A 16866-nucleotide genomic window follows, 5' to 3' on the forward strand; every position below is an offset into this window, starting at 1 on the left:
GAGAAGAAAAAAGATGAGCAAAAAATGCAATAGCTAGAAGGAAGTGAGAATGAAAAAAGAGAAGGAGAACAACATGAAGGGCAATGAGGAACGTGGGACAATGAGGAAAAGGGGGAGGGAGGGATTGAGAAAATGAGGGGAGATTGAGAGGAGAAAGCAATTTCTTTATTACACATGCACCCTGGTTTTCGTTCTGGGGCAAAATGAGATCGAGGAGAGAGAGAGAGAGAGAGAGAGAGATAGAGAGAGGACAGTGAGGCAAAAGGTGTGTGTGTGTGTTCACTCTGATGAGTCATCTCTCTGCTTCCAGCACATGAAAATTACTCTTAGCTGTATCCATGGAAACAGCAACAAATCTGCCTCTGCACCCCTCCTGGTCCCTCTACAGCTCTCAACATAGTCAGAACAAACATAAAAACCAAACATGCACCCAAATGTATGTGTACAAAAGAGTAGGTGTGAAATGCACCTGATATACTGCTGAATCTTTACTGCAGAGTAGAAAACTACTGATGCAAATCAGGCCATATGAGCTGAATGCACATCAGATCCATCAGAGTGGCCTGACTAAAGCAAGCTTAATTACAGCACTGAACACCTCTGTATTACTTTGCCTATAGTGACATACAATCAACAAAGAGATCATGTGCGTGTAATCTCTACAGGAAATATAGCCAGCTCCTGTCTCAAATTTATTTTAAACAAGAACACAGATCTCAGAATGAACGTCATAACTTTTGACAACTGCTGACATCATTTAACAAGGACACAGTGTCATTCATGTGAAGCACTAACAGGACCCCACCCCCCGCAGAGAATCTTCAGCCTGCTAAATATGAGTGAATATGTCACTGAGAGAGTCACAAGCCAGGTCCATGAGATGCTTCACATCTTCACAGCTTTTTCAAGATTTCGGCATAATTAAGTGGTGGAGACAAAGTCATTCAGATTGGTCTGATGTGAAATAGCTCACTGTAGAAAAACTTGTACAGATTTCTTTACTGTGGTGGTGACAGGAACCAGGGGTTGCCAATTCCATAACACAAATATAGCCGTTTTATTTACTATCCAAAACCAGCAGTGAACCTACATGTGTTTTTACATGCAATGTTGATAACTGCAAAATAGTGTTAAATCTGAAAATATGTTTTCTTCAGAGACTATTTTCCTTACAACACCCTACATGTACCTCTACAGCATTAACTGATTTTAAAAATATGTCTTGGGCCAAAATCTTACCTCAAAATTATTGGACAACAATGTCTCAGGCATGAGGAATCTGTGCATTTGCAACCATTTCATGCAATCATTTTCTGTGAGGGTGCTTTTAGAGGCATTCCTATCAGCACCACTGTGAACAATGCTAACTAGATAAGTTTCTCTAGGATAAAGAATTTCAAACTACTCCGAATTGCTTCATTTACATCTTAAAGATTATCTTTATTATATTTTTATAAGGCTACATCTCAAAATTAAACAAACTGAGCTTTACAAGTTCATTTACAATCAGATCTTGTGTTTTTGTATAGAAAGTATGGGACTTAACATCTGGCTAAAATGAGTGTGTTTCTAACGTAGCTTAATCAATCCAAGCAAACTGTGGAATCCATAACTGAATACAGGTGATCTGTACAACCGAATAAAGGTGGACTTTACAACTGGTTAGCTCGTTCAGACTCTGCTTGGTGGCTGTTTGAAACCTGTGTGAAGTAGCTGCTGTGACTCGTGTTTTCTCCTCGCTCCAGTAACTGAAACAATGAGTTAGCATAGTTGAGGTATTTGCACTTGCGCAACAATGTCACCATTCAGTCTACCACTCATTGTCTGTCACTGTTGTACTCGACCGGGAAACAAAGTGTTCTCAAACAGGAGATGAGTGCGAGTTCACAACACTCCTCCCAGCTAAAGCTTGTTTTCTCCGCTCACTATTTCACTAATCAACTGTCCAAGGTACCCAACGCTAAAGTTAGTTTCTTATTCGAATTCTCCTCAGGCACCAGAGTGCAACTGCTGCACCATTTAAGGTGGAACAGGAAATTAGAACTAAACCAGTTTTTTCAATTTCCGAGAGCTGTGCTATCATGGATTGTGTTAAATTGAACCATAGAAACCATTTCCGTAATCATGAATTTTATAGCATGTAATCTAACTGCATTTGATACACAGTGTGTAACATCTCGCAACCCCAGTATTGAAAAAAATGAATATTAACATGTGTACAATGACACCCGCGCTCAAATATGAAAAACAGTCTAAATGCACATCCCTAGTAAAGGCTTTGAAGACTCTGTGCTAAATTGTGTCGATAACACGAGTGAGTGACTCAAGCTGTTAAAAGTGAAAGGCGGGCTGTGAGAGCCCGAACATAAAATCTGAACTCGACCTTAGCCTGACAGATACTTGGGAAATGACGTCCAAATTTGGTGAAAGCACTTGGGTCCGTTGGGTTCAGACAAATATTTCAACGCTGATCGGTCATTTACACCCATTAGATTAAAGAGGAAGAGGCTGCTTTTGGAAAAAAATCTCTAAAATAAACATAACAATCCCAGAGAAAACAAACATCAGCCAGTTAGATCCTTTACACCACAGTACCAATTTGACTAAATACACAGCACTGGTACTTCACAAAGCCTTTAATGGAACAGATAAACAGACATACAGAAGACTTTAAAATCCCACAGTCCTTTCTTTCAAATGGGAGGCTAAATAAAGTGTCTCCATCATCTTATTAAGTAGCCATGAAGCCAGACTCATGAAATTATTCATGTGATTTTTCCTGCAAAAACTGATCTGAACTGTCATTTTAAAAAGAAATGATAGCATAAGTGAATGTGGTCCACAAATTCTTAAACATTCTTCTGTGAAAAAACTTTCCTGACTTCTTTACCTAAAGTTCCTAAGAATTCCTGAGTCTCGTTCATGTTATATAAAATACATTAAGCCACCTAATATGTAGTTTTCCATGGAATTCTACTGAAGAATACTGACATTTCTTGGAAACGTGTTTCCTCTTAAGAAGGCACAGTAGATATGAATTTCTTATCAGCTCTGTTCCCCAAGGCTCAAAAGCATTCCTCCAAAAACCGAAATAGCCAGCTGTTGACAGGAAGGTCAGGACATGCCAAGGCAAGCTGAGTCTTAATGGCTGCATTCTGCCTTAATTACAACCTTACCATTGTACCTACTATTTATTCTCATAATCAACCTTTATTTAGTACTTACTTTACATGCCTTGATCAAAATCATTTACAATACTGCATAAACCAACCATCTTTATTGCCCATCTGTGACGAGCAAGCTGAAAGTCATCACAACCTCAGCTCATAACTTAAAGTCTAACTCATACTGGAGCAAGCCTTAGCATAGTATGCCGAACTTTATTTAGGGCTGACAAATATAACTTACCAGCTCTTATAATGGGGTTATAATATGTCCATTAATAACAATCGGTATGCATAAAGAGACAAGTATATAAATTCTGTGTGAGGAGGCAGGTCTGCTAGTCATAATGCAATCTACAAGCTAGGAGTTTCCTTTGTACAACCAGTGCTGACATAATAATGTGTGACAAACACTATTTAAAATGCATTAACAATTCATAATGCATAATAAACATGGCTATAAAGTGTAATGGATTTTTATACTTTATATATTTATTTTATATTTACAGCCATGTTTATGACACCATTCTTACATGTTATGAAAATGTTCATACACTATATTGCCAAAAATATTCACTCATCTGCCTTCACACGCATATGAACTTGAGTGACATCCCATTCTTAATCCATAGGGTTTAATATGATGTCAGCCCACCCTTTGCAGCTATAACAGCTTCAACTCTTCTGGGAAGGCTTTCCACAAGGTTCAGGAGTGTGTTTATGGGAATTTTTGACCATTCTTCCAGAAGCGCATTTGTGAGGTCAGACACAGATGTTGGACGAGAAGGCCTGGCTCACAGTCTCTGCTCTAATTCATCCCAAAGGTGTTCTGTCGGGTTGAGATCAGGACTCTGTGCAGGCCAGTCAAGTTCTTCCACACCAAACTCACTTATCCATGTCTTTATGGACCTTGCTTTGTGCACTGGTGCACAGTCATGTTGGAACAGGAAGGGGCCATCCCCAAACTGTTCCCACAAAGTTGGAAGCATGAAATGGTCCAAAATCTCTTGGTCTGCTGAAGCATTAAGAGTTTCTTTAACTGGAATTAAGGGGCAGAGCCCAACTCCTGAAAAACAACCCCACACCATAATCCCCCCTCCACCAAACTACACTTGGCACAATGCAGCCAGACAAGTACCGTTCTCCTGGCAACCGTCAAACCCAGACTCGTCCATTGGATTGCCAGACAGAGAAGCGTGATTCATCACTCCAGAGAACACGTCTCCACTGCTCCAGAGTCCAGTGGTGGCACTTTACACCACTGCATTCAACACTTTGCATTGCGCTTGGTGATGTAAGGCTTGGATGCAGCTGCTCAGCCATTGAAACCCATTCCATCAAGCTCTCTACACCCTGTTCTTGAGCTAATCTGAAGGCCACATGAAGTCTGGAGGTCTGTAGCGATTGACTCTGCAGAAAGTTGGTAACCTCTGCGCACTATGCGCCTCAGCATCCGCTGACCCCTCTCTGTCATTTAACGTGGCCTACTACTTCGTGGCTGAGTTGCTGTCATTTCCAATCGCTTTCATTTTGTTATAATACCACTGACAGTTGACTGTGGAATATTTAGTAGCAAGGAAATTTCACAACTGGACTTGTTGCACAGGTGGCATCCTATCACGGTACCACGCTGGAATTCACTGAGCTCCTGAGAGCGACCCATTCTTTCACAAATGTTTGTAGAAGCAGTCTGCTTGGTTTTCTACACCTGTGGCCATGGAAGTGATTGGAACACCTGAATTCTATGATTTGGATGGGTGAGTGAATACTTTTGGCAATATAGTGTAGGTTCTTATAGACAGGAGCCTGTAGTGATTCCCACCCCTACTGGCCTATCATGCAGGAAGCAAAGTAATTTGCATATGGGATGGCATTAATTGGCATGTCAACAAATGCAAACATACCTGTCTGTATGAGTGACCTTTAGCGTTTTAGAAAACTCAGTACTGGAGTTATGGTGGTGTTCTGAAACTTTTAATTGTAAATATGGAAAAAAGATTAACTTGTATGTCAATGCTGTGGTCACACAAAGAAATAAAAATTGTGTCACTGTGGCTGTATAGTAATGAGCTGTCTGATTATAGCCTTGATTAGAATATGCAGCTGCTCTAATTATGGCATTATGGCAAACACTGCATTAGGACTACACGATATGGACATAAAACGTGATGTCCGATAAAGCTGTTGGACATGACAATGACAATATGATAAGCGATGAATTGTTATTAAAATAGTGTGCCTCTGACTGCAAGTACAAACAGAAATCTAACCTTTTCCTTAAAGAATAGAATAAATGAATAAATGAATAAATAAATAAATAAATGAATAAATAAATAAATACAAAAGCCCCATTCACTGCTGTGCAAAGCAATGCTCTCAGTGAAGAATCTAAAGTTTGACTGCTAACAGCACTCACTTATGGAGAACTTGTAGTCTGTGAAACACGAGCGAGTTCCATGAGGTGCTTTAGTCTAAAAACAGTCAGGATGCCCTTAACAGCCTTTTTTATTCAGGTCTGCAGTCAGGCTACAAAAAGGAATAAATGCATATGTACACAAGCGTATTTCATTTTCAATATAGGCCTAGAAAAATGAATAAATATATATTTAATCCTTTAAAAATCCTTTCCCCTGATGATGCAGATTTGTTGTGACAACAGTCATTAGCGCTTCATACATTTTACCACACAGTCTCTGCATTTTACACACTGTGAATGAGAATAGGCATCACATTTTTAGCATTTTTACAGGCTACTAGCTCAGGGTAGAGTATGCACATGTTTTGTAACTGGCTGTTTAACCAAATGGTTACTTGCTCTTCACAAAGGAGAGGAGAGTTTAAGTCCTTAGCAGGAAAGCCAGTTGGACTTCCAATGTTACGTTCTCACCAATGTCATTATGTAACTCTTGCTGCCTGTCAGGTAATTTGACCTGTTCGGTAATCGCAGCCCTTAACAATGTGCTTATCACAAAAACATACTGCTCACTCAAGACTAGCCTAACCAGGACAAAAAAAAACAGCTGATTTAACTTCTGATGCGGATCTGCCTGCTGCTTAGAACCACAGAGGCTGGAAGCGGACTAAGTTCAACAAAGAGTGGCTTTTGTGCGCGCACACACAGATGACCTCGCCGTAATGAGTAGCTGTTAGCAAGCCTCATAGCCTTCCTCTCCTGAAAAACACGCTCTGGAGGCACACTGAGAAAAATTCCATTAGTGAAGCACCTGTCTGGAATGCTAAGAGGCTGCAGTCTCTACAGCAGCAGGCGTGTAGCCACGAATCCCCCAAAAAACAGCAATATCTGGACTTCATGCACACCACACCAGAAGGAGAGCTAACTCTGAATAAAGGATTGTCATTCACTTTAAAAGAATAATACAAACATCCTGATATGCCTAAGATATATAGGCACTGGAGCACACAGAGATTACACTAAACTCAAAGTCACTGTAAAACTGCATCAGCTCCAGAGAAATATGGGATTCACGACAGGGTTAACGCAATAGTGAAAGAGTAAAAAGATTTGTGTACCTTTGGAAGGCCTCCAGCAGCTGTGTGAGAGCAGTGGAGAGCCGGTGGAGGCAGGTCAGAGCATCCTGAGGTGGGGTTGTGAAGAACAGCTGCACTGTCTCCATTGAGTCTGGTGAGTACTGTAGTGCCGAGAACAGAGTCGAGCTGAGAGAGAGATGAATTTTAACAAGACTTTATTTTACAGAACATACAATGAACGTCACTTACATACAATATGTGTAGCAGCTATATAGTAATATAGTTAACATGAGCACTAACTAAGAAAAAGCATATTTGATACACTGATTAGCAAACAACATTATAATTAATAACAAACTAAATATCAATCAGTATGTAACAGCTAAAATGATCATCTCCCAGCTGGTAAAACTTCCATTATATTAGTAATCTACTGATTATTTTGAAGATAGAGTTTTAAATGGTACATTTTTATAGATTTTTCTTGTATTTAATTTTTGCCTTCACTCAACTTATTACATTTTTGTGGTTTTATGTAAACAAAACAGTCATGATTCATTTTTACATGATATTTTTCCAACCTTTTCCAATCTTTATCCCTTAGAATCAAACAGGATGTTTTGGTTACTGTGTCTTTAAGACTGACATAAGAAAAACTGAGCTCTGTACTGTTGTCTGTATTGTTCCTATTACAAAAAGCACTTGAAACACTCTTCATAACTTCAGTATGATTGGGCGGGGCTGAACTGTAGGCTGAATAGGTCGATATATGCAAATGATGTCTCATAACATCATAGAAACAATGAATTCAAAATAGACTTTTTGCTGCTTGTTTCCATATACGAAGTATGTTGTGAATGGTACGTTTGGAAGGTTTTTGTTATATTTTTTGTTATATTAGTTAAAACTGCTTTATTTAACAAAAGGGAGGAAAATTTGGGCTCTTTAAAAAATTGTCAGAAAACAAAAATGGACATACATGAACAATTACAAACCATGTACAGCCCATAGCAGATTACAGAATACTGGAAAAATAAAAGCTTTCACAAAGTGAAACATAAGAATATGATGTGGCAAAAAACACATAAACAACTCTATCAGTTTTTTTTACTTACTGTAAGAGTGACCAGAATTTAAAATATGCAAACTAACTTTTTTTTTTTTAAGTTTAATCAAGTAATCATGACAACCCTAGATGAATTCCTCGCTCCCTATTCTTTCTGAGAGCCCTCTCTCACCTGACATGACAGACATTGTTCCAGAGGCTCTCAAAAAAAGCCCACACTTCATTAGGAGAGGTCTGGGGAGGTGGTGCTACATCTTCCACCGCCTCAGCCATCAGGGTGTCACCATCACTGGTGTCCTCCACTGTCTTTTCCTGAGGCTGAAACAAGCAAACAAACAGTTACATACACAAACACATTTACATTCCATCTCTACACTTTGCATTGTTGGCAAGCTCAAATTTGGTCACAAGCATCAGTGTAGTTTAAGCCCTGCTGTGTGGAATTCCACTGACTTTTCAAAATGTCTGCATAATTAAATGGTCATTCAGAGTAAATTGATGGCAAACGACAGTGGTGGTGACAGGAACCAGACATCTGGAGGGTTTAATGTTTTTAAAAGCTACTTCATAGAAAGTTTGTTTACACTTTACGTGAACTCTGCTACATAGCCATGCCATAAACACGGTGTTATGACGGTGTTATCATCCTAGCATTACCTTTATAATATCTGTCATGACAAATAATGTTTAATATCATGATGGCTTACTAGAGTGTACTAGAGTGCAAAAAAGCATGTGACACTGTGTACATTGGTGAACAAAATCTGTCAGGATAAATCGCAGCATGACAGCTTGACATCTGCCATGACAAGTTTAAGACATGGTTATATCAGTGTTATGTAGCAGTTAAACTACTGAAAGTTACTACACAAAATGGCTACAAATATGTTGCCTGACACACTGTAAAACCTAAATGTTTGAAATTGTTTGAAATTGTTTGCCTTAAACCGTTTAAGTAATTCAAATAATTTGAATGTAATTTCCTGAACTGAGTATGAACACACATTCATTGTTGCATACTTAAGTAAACTGAGCAAACTGTACTAACGCCATTCATTTTGTTGACCTTAGAAGTACAGAGTATTTTGAACTTACATGTAATAGTTGTACTAATTCAATACAATTTATTGATTCTAATGTGCAGCAGTTATGTCATTTAACTTAAATTCTTTGCCTTCACACAAATTTTGCCACTTAACAATTCAACATAATACCGTGTTGGATCATCTTGCCTAGAGCTGACTATTTAGCACTGAGTACCACCACAAAACGACATTCAGCAGGTGGGAACCTGGTAACTTGGCTCGCTCAGCACTGGTTTCAATTAACCAAAGTCAGTGTTAATTGAAACTTGAGTGTTTACCACTTACAAAACAGGTAGCCACCCGAGGGAAGGTAGGCTTAGGAGAAAGACGACACACACAGATTGCAGGTTAAACAAGGTTGAAAAACACATCCAATATGCTAATATATCGTGCCAATAGCAAACCAGAATGATGTGAGTTTTACTCAAGAAGGTTACATTGACCAAACATTTATCAAGTAAAGATTTTGTAAATTCTTAACAGGCTAAATTGTAAAAAGCTGATTCAACTCTAAGATGTCCGAACTCGAGAACATTTATGCAGTTTTTCAGATAAATTCACTGATACAGAATAGCTCAACTGCTGAATCGACTAACGTTTTACCTAAAAACATTCAAACACATTCCACTTATGCTGGGACAAATGTCTTCTCCTTATAGGTGTCTAGGCTATTTTATGCACTTAGCAACCATCACTTAACGTAGGTAATTCTGAATAGGCTGAAGACTATTACATGGAGTAAACAGTCTGTTTTCTGTTACAAGTGTGCATAAATAGTTAGGAGAGGGGAAAACAATTCAGCCACACAAAAGGTTTTAAGTTAAAACTTATCGTTTTAAAGCCCCTGTCAAGGTTTTAAATGTCTAATATTTTGTTTTAATAGTAAAGACATGCCACAGCAAGGTCATTTGTGGTCACAGTGGGGAAATTTCTTGTGTGCTCTATTGTGCATCATGCCTGTAAAAAAAGAATTGCAGGGAAAACACTGTGAGCCTTGATCTTAGGGCAGACAGCGTAACACTAAGCTAACATATCATTTTATTGCTACAGTTAAGGTGCATAACTAGTGTTCTCATAAATAAAGTTAATCGCTTATAGGAAAATCTTACAAAAGTAGGAAGTAGGAAGCAGTTTCTAGCTACGCTACAAACAACGGTGTAATAAACCTTCATAACAAGAACTGTTACCATATTTAGAAAATAACCTAGTTGCTGGGAATTTTGGCTGGGACTCGGAGCAGCAGAGAGCAGTTTCAGTATGTGAGGGAGAGGAATGTGAGTAGCTGACATATACATATTGCTAACCCAGATCTTGAAGAAAATGGCTGAAAAAAAGTTATGCAAAAAAAAGTAATGCAAAAATCTTTTAACAGAATAGAGCAACATCATTCTTTCTCTGCCAGTTCATAGAAAAAACATTAGTTTACTGCACTTTTGTTTGACCTTTTACACAACAGTAATGATAACTGTCTGGCTAACTAACTTTATTATTTTGATTACATGTTTCCATTTCAGCTGTGCACATCGGTTGCTTGGCAGCTGGCATGACAGTTGATTGTCGACCTCAATCAAGCAGGTGAAGATTTCCTAACTAAAATAAGGATGCTGTACAATAAAACAAGATTCCTAAATTAAGATAAGATTTGCTTCTGTAATACAGATTTGTGAGAAATCTTATCTTGACCTGTCAGATCTTCAGTTAAGACAGGATGATAGGATGTTTCTGTAATACAGCCCCTGGTTCCTATCACCACCACTGTAAAGAAATTATGTGATGCTTCAAGAACAGATCTGAGAACTCTATTGAACCTGTGCATGTGTGTGTTGGAGTCACCTGGCCTTGCAGTCTGTGTCGTAGAGTCTGGAGACAGGAGAGAGCTGTTGCCACGTGGCCACTGTACTGAGACCTGCCGCTAAGCTCCATCAGCAGCTCCTCAGCTGCGCGCAAGGCAGTCAGAACAGAGCCGCGCTCCACTGATGCACCTACAGAGACAGCAGGAGAATAAAAAACACCCTTACTGACAAATACGCCGAAAGCTTAATTCTCTCGGATCTAACACCCAGATATAAGCTAATCATGTATCAGAGCACAGAAAACTAAACTACAGCAGTGGTCAACAATTCTGGTCCTTGAAGGCTGTAATCTTGCACAGTTTGGTGATTTTCTACCTGATTCAACCCAACAGTTAGTAGCTAGATTTCGTAGGTGTTTTTTGCGGGAACTCACTGACCTGTGAAGGAGGTCAGCCCTGCAGGACTCAAATTGATGACTCCTGTTGCAGTAATGTGGTCGAGTCATAAATTTGTTACAGTACTGTGCAGAAGACAGAGACCACCCCTCATTTACTTAACCTGCAGTCAAAACAGTCATTAAGTATAAGTTATTGATTTTTTAGGAGATATTTCTAAAGAGATTAAATGTAAGATAGTCCACTTAAAGAAGGGGAAAGAGGGGAAAAAAAAGTTTCTAAGAGTTTCTAGGACTGGGATTCAAAAAAAATGTAAACGAAAGAGAGACTGCTAAAGACCTGGCAGAACACCAAAACTGTCACCTTCAACAAAAAGTATTTAAAGATCTCAGATCTGATCTAAAGAAATCCACTGTCCATACTTCCAATGTGAGAAGACAACTCAATACTATGGGCCTAAAAGGGTGTGTAGCTGTGAAGAAGCCTTTACAAAGAAAATGAACTAGAAGATGAGAAAGTGAACAAAGAAGCTGCTGGTGTTCTCAGAACAATGAAATTGACCACCTCAGAACCCAGGGGCCTTTTGCACCAACTGTACGTATATTTAAACACAGGCTAGTTGTAACGTAAATGTTTTCTAAGTTCTGGTTTACACATTACTAAATCAAAACAAGTTGCACCACACAAACTAGTTTTAACATTAAGCTAAGTAGTAACTTAATAATTACACTTCCCCTAAGCAGGGGACACCAATGGAAACCATACAGAATAAAAAAAAGGCCAAAAATATAGCTATTTTATCTAATATTATTTTTTATAGCTTACTATGCTGCTGCTGTGTCACTTAGCGAGAAACCATCATTTAAAAAAGCTGCATATTTGGTTGTCACAAGAAAATCTAAAAAAAAATTAACAGACAAGGGCTACAAATATTCATTTTGGTATTGACTGAATTGAAAATGAATTATTCAGTTGCACTTTTTAATGGAAAAAGTTAGCGTAAGCTGCCATTGCATATTCATGGCAGCGGGTTTATAGATTGCATAACTGTTCTGAACATGTTATCATCATGTTAACGCAATATGTGCATTAGTTAGTTGTTACTAGTTAAGACACTACTTAAGGATCTGTGGTGGCAACCAAATTTAGTAAAAGGATAATTTGAAACTAACTAGTGTTAACTAAGGACTGAGCAAAGACTTTACGTACAAACTTAAGTATAAACTTAGGCAAAACCAGCGCAACCCAACCTAGATCCCAATATGACTGCATGTGTTTGGGATTATTTGAATTGTGAGAAGCAGAAAATGCAACCAATCTCTGAGACTGAACTTTAGACGTGTGGAAAAATGTGCCTGCAAAAAAACTGAAAGAAGGTCTTCTTAAAGTAATGAAAGACATAATATAAATGTAGACACACTAAATACTGACAAAATATTTAGAAGTTGAAGCTTCTGTAAAACTTTCTGTTAAATAATTCAACCTCAATAATAAAACCTCAAATTTTAAAAACAAAGAGACATTTGTAAACATCTGACATTTGTGCCATACTGTGCAATTTATTTGACTTTTGAATTGAATTTTGGAGCTGACCATGCTGATCATTTGGAGCAGTTCATATAATAATCTCAGAGTGATTTTTTTTTTTATAATAGAGCTGAGTGGAGCTCTGAGAAAAGAGAGAGAGAGAGAGAGTGCGAGAAAGAGACCTTGTGCAAGCACTTTATGCACATACGCAGGCAACTACAAATATTCCTACAGAACGGTAGTCACGCTCTTTTAGAGGTCATATAAAGACATTCCCACACCCTCCCACACAAGCCATAAGCAGCAGATCAGATACAGGCAGGCACGATATCCTGGGCACAGAGAGAGAGGGGGAGCAGTACTTTTCCACTCCTCCACAAACTCTTACAGTGCCCTCCTTGCTTCTCCTCCTCCCCCACCTCCTTTTCCCGCCCTCTATTTCTCTTTTGCTCATTCAATCGTGGCTGCTGGCCAAAAGCAGCAGGGAGGAAAAGCACAGTCATGTTACCACGGCACTGATCGACAGAACCAGGTCAAACTCATAACCCTACCTGCACACACACATAACAGTGAGCTCTACTCAGTCTTGAGTTTGTAAACAGTAAAAAGCCAGTGCTGGTGGGATAGCATACTTGAATGTTATTTTAACCTTTAAAAGTTGCAGTTATTACCAGTGATAACTAAGACATGTTATAATTTCTCACCCATGGCTAACTGAAACAAGTGGAGAAACAAAGTGAGGATTCTGAACTTTTAATCAATATCACATTTGTGTTTGTAAGTAGAAGAGGAGATCTTTTATTACGATTTGAAATTAATAAAAAGTGTTTGCTTGTAGCAAGACAACTGCTGATGTGTTTGTCAAGTTGGTAGTGCAGATCTGAACCTATCAATTTAGAATGTGAATCACATGTAAATAGGCCTGTACCCCATCTAAGTGATCCTAATAAGCAACCTTAAAGAGCGTATGCAAGTGGACTTGAAAAGAAGAGAAGAAGATGAGGAGAAAAGGCGTATAGATAAAGGTAGTCTTTGTTTTTTGTTCTGCCATTAATTTTGGCTTGTAGTTGGACAACAAGAAGTAGTTGATCTTGGGTCTGTCTAACAAAGCAGGTTTAACTTACAAAGACTTTCGAAATAAGTTTCAGGTTCACAAAACCTAACAAACACAGATCCGGTAAACTCATTTTACAACAGCCGTTAGCGACTTTGTCTGTTAGTTCAGGTTTTGATCCTCAGGCTGTGATTAACCCACATGGGCGTGCACATGGAAGCAGGACATTTATCAAGAACAGCCAATTGCATGAAACATGTAAATACATAGAAAGTAAAGCATTTACAATGTTAAAAAGCACCACTGCCACCAGGGTTAGATTCAACTGACCTTAAAGTTAGCCGGTTTAGCAAGAAATAACGCGTTGTGGGTCAAGAATGCTTAGAAGGTTGTCTGTAAATTTAACTGTAACTTATTTGAACTCCAAACAAGCATCTATTATCAGAAATAATTGGTTACAATTGTTGTTAGCCCTTAATATTACAGTACATCAGCTAGCAGAGTGGGGGCCCCCCTAAAAAGTCCTGCACTGAGCCCCAAAAAAGGCTAGAGCCAGCCCTGAGGGCACTGAACGATAAAAGTCACCTGATACTCGCAATTCCATTCTTTATTGCTAGATTAATTACAGTTTTGGCGACAAATTAAATTAATAGTATAATAAGTCATGGTAATCAAACTTAGTAGGGTTCTGTAACTGTATATAAATGTAGCTCATCATGTAACTAATTACATTATTATAAAATTACATTTGAACTGTATAGCAAAATGACAACAATAACTCTAGATATCTAAGGAGTAAACACTGCATTGTGAGTGGCACAATGAACAGCGTAATTGAACCAAAATCTGAATGCATTACATTTTCCTGAGATGCACAAACATTCAGTATAGCAAAAAAGAATCAGTCTTTTTTTCAGCATTGCTTAGGTACAATATCGTGCACTCAAAAACACAAACACTCACCCAAGCACAAACAGCTGCCAAGTGTCTCCACACAACTCAATAGATTTCTCTTGATAATGTTCCCAAACACAGCAATCCAATGCTTCCGGAAACACTGCAGCACAGCCTCCAGAGTCCACGGAGGTTTCAAATACACTATCTGCAAAATAGACATAACCACATACAATTAAAAAAAACACAAAGCAATTTGAAATGAACAGAGCACTACACATCACAATGTGTCAATGCCTTAACAGGCATATACTAAACAGTAATTCCCACAGCTCACTGGCAGAGAAGGGTAAATTCAGTCATGTACAAAAGTAAAAGACTTCACACAAAATGTTCAAGCAAACACATTAGCATGTTCATATGAGATCAATTTAAAGGAAGGCTCATTTTCTCAGCTAAATGTGCTGCTACCTTTGGGTATGAATGAAGTAAAGCACAAAACACAAAACAATGTAGATGTAAACAATTGTTAGCCTGGTGTCAGTGACTGACTGGTATGAGTGGATCAGACACAGCAGTGCTGCTGGAGTTTTTAAACACTGTGTCCACTCACTGTCCACTCTATTAGACACTCCTATTTTGTCTGTCCATCTTCTAGATGTAAAGTCAGAGAAAGTAGCTCATCTGTAGCTGCAGTTTGTGTCGGTCGTCCTCTAGTCCTTCATCAGTGGTCACAGGACGCTGCCCATAGGACACTGCTGGCTGGATGTTTTTGCTTGGTGAATTATTCTCAGTTCAGAAGGAAACTGAGGTGTTTAAAAACTCTAGCAGCACTGCTGTGTCTGATCCACTCAGACCAGCGCAACACACCACCACCACACCTGTGTCACCGCAGTGCCACCCAAATAATACCTGCTCTGTGGTGGTCCTGTGGGGGTCCTGATCTTCGAAGAACACGGTAAAATAAAGCTAATAAAGTACGCAGAGATACAGATGGACTAAAAAACACCTATATGTTAGGTGGAACTGATGAAATGGACAAATAGACAAAGAAGGAGGTATACGTAATGAAGCTGCTCATTGTTGTATATTTACAGTGAGAAAAGCTACATGCAAAAAAGAAGAAAAACAAATGGGAAAAAAACTCTACCAACATATGTTAGATTCTGGGTCACTCTACACAGCTCTCTTATGTAAGCTGCAGCACTGCCTTCAGCCTTACCAAGCAAAGGCTCTGTTAGAGAAGAATTTCACCAATTTTTCAAAATATTTCTGCATAACTAAGTTAGCAAGATGTTCAGGGTAGTCTGATGTAAAATGCTACATTCTAGAGAAACGTACCACATCAGAATTATCTATGGTGATAGGATCCAGAGCTACTTCAGAGAATGTTATAACACGAAAAACTTATTTCTTTACATCCATTCATGGCGAGAGACACACGCACTGCGTTGTATGGCAAAACAGCATCCAAAGAAAACGTATCTTTTCATATTTATGATTACCTTATCACTATAGACATTGCATGTAAAAACGTCAAGTTTTGGATAATAATTAGGCTAGCTTCATTTATAGAGCGCTTTTCATCCCACTGGCAGATCAAAGCACTCTACAGACAGGTGCTAAAGCTTAAGAGTATTAAATTAAAATCATATAAGGCACAGATCAAATTAAAAAGGGAAATATCAAAAGAGGTACAATTTTATTTCAATGTTAAAGACATGTTTTCAAATGTTTCTTAAAAGTGTGTAAAACCTTGACTGTTAACAGAAGGTGGAAGTGAGTTCCACTGTTTTAAAGCATAAAAACTGAATGAGGCCTTCTCACGTTTTCTGATTTTTACAAAGGTTATTTGCAGAAGGCCAGTATCTGCAGATCGAACATCACGTTTTGAAACATGAACAGACAAGACATTCTCTGAGATACGCAGATGCAAGGTCATTTAGAGTATTAAACAAATTGGCTATGTTTGCGCTGTAGATGTCACAACCCCTGGTTCCTGTCACCACCACTGCAAAGAAATCAGAGAAGGTATGTTTGTCTACAATGAACCGTTTCATATGAAACCACTCTGGACTACTTACTACATCTCAAAGATTGAATTGTGCAGAAATGTTGAATTCTTTGGAATCTCCCCATTAATCCTTTTTTGTGCTTAACCAATAAAAGTGAAAAGGAAGGTTATAGGAAGTGCATATAAAAATAAATTACTTCCCATGTAATACCCTCCCACCTCAGTGCCATGGCCAAATAGTAAATGCTCAGCCTCTACCACTGGGCCATAAAAAGCACTTCTGCATGTCTTGTTTGACCGGGCGCACCCGAACAACTGTCAAGTAACAATACACCATGAAACTCACAGCAACTCAGAAGCTGATAGGCCTAACCTAGATAAAGGG

At 38.6% G+C, this 16866-nt stretch overlaps 1 protein-coding gene across 2 annotated transcripts in view; it reads right to left on the minus strand.

Annotated features, from left to right (window-relative positions):
• Positions 1–16866, minus strand: part of swt1 (SWT1 RNA endoribonuclease homolog) — a 40367-nt gene that overhangs the window by 13119 nt on the left and 10382 nt on the right. For both annotated transcript variants that reach the window (XM_036582344.1, XM_036582345.1), the window contains exons 12-15: positions 14537–14675; positions 10638–10786; positions 7892–8037; positions 6696–6839 (exon numbers count right to left, since the gene is read on the minus strand). In XM_036582344.1, coding sequence (XP_036438237.1) covers positions 6696–6839; positions 7892–8037; positions 10638–10786; positions 14537–14675 — 578 coding nt within the window. The remainder of the gene's footprint in view (positions 1–6695; positions 6840–7891; positions 8038–10637; positions 10787–14536; positions 14676–16866) is intronic.

Source organism: Colossoma macropomum, unplaced genomic scaffold (genome assembly GCF_904425465.1).
Source record: "Colossoma macropomum unplaced genomic scaffold, Colossoma_macropomum, whole genome shotgun sequence".
In the NCBI taxonomy this organism is placed as follows: Eukaryota; Metazoa; Chordata; class Actinopteri; order Characiformes; family Serrasalmidae; genus Colossoma; species Colossoma macropomum.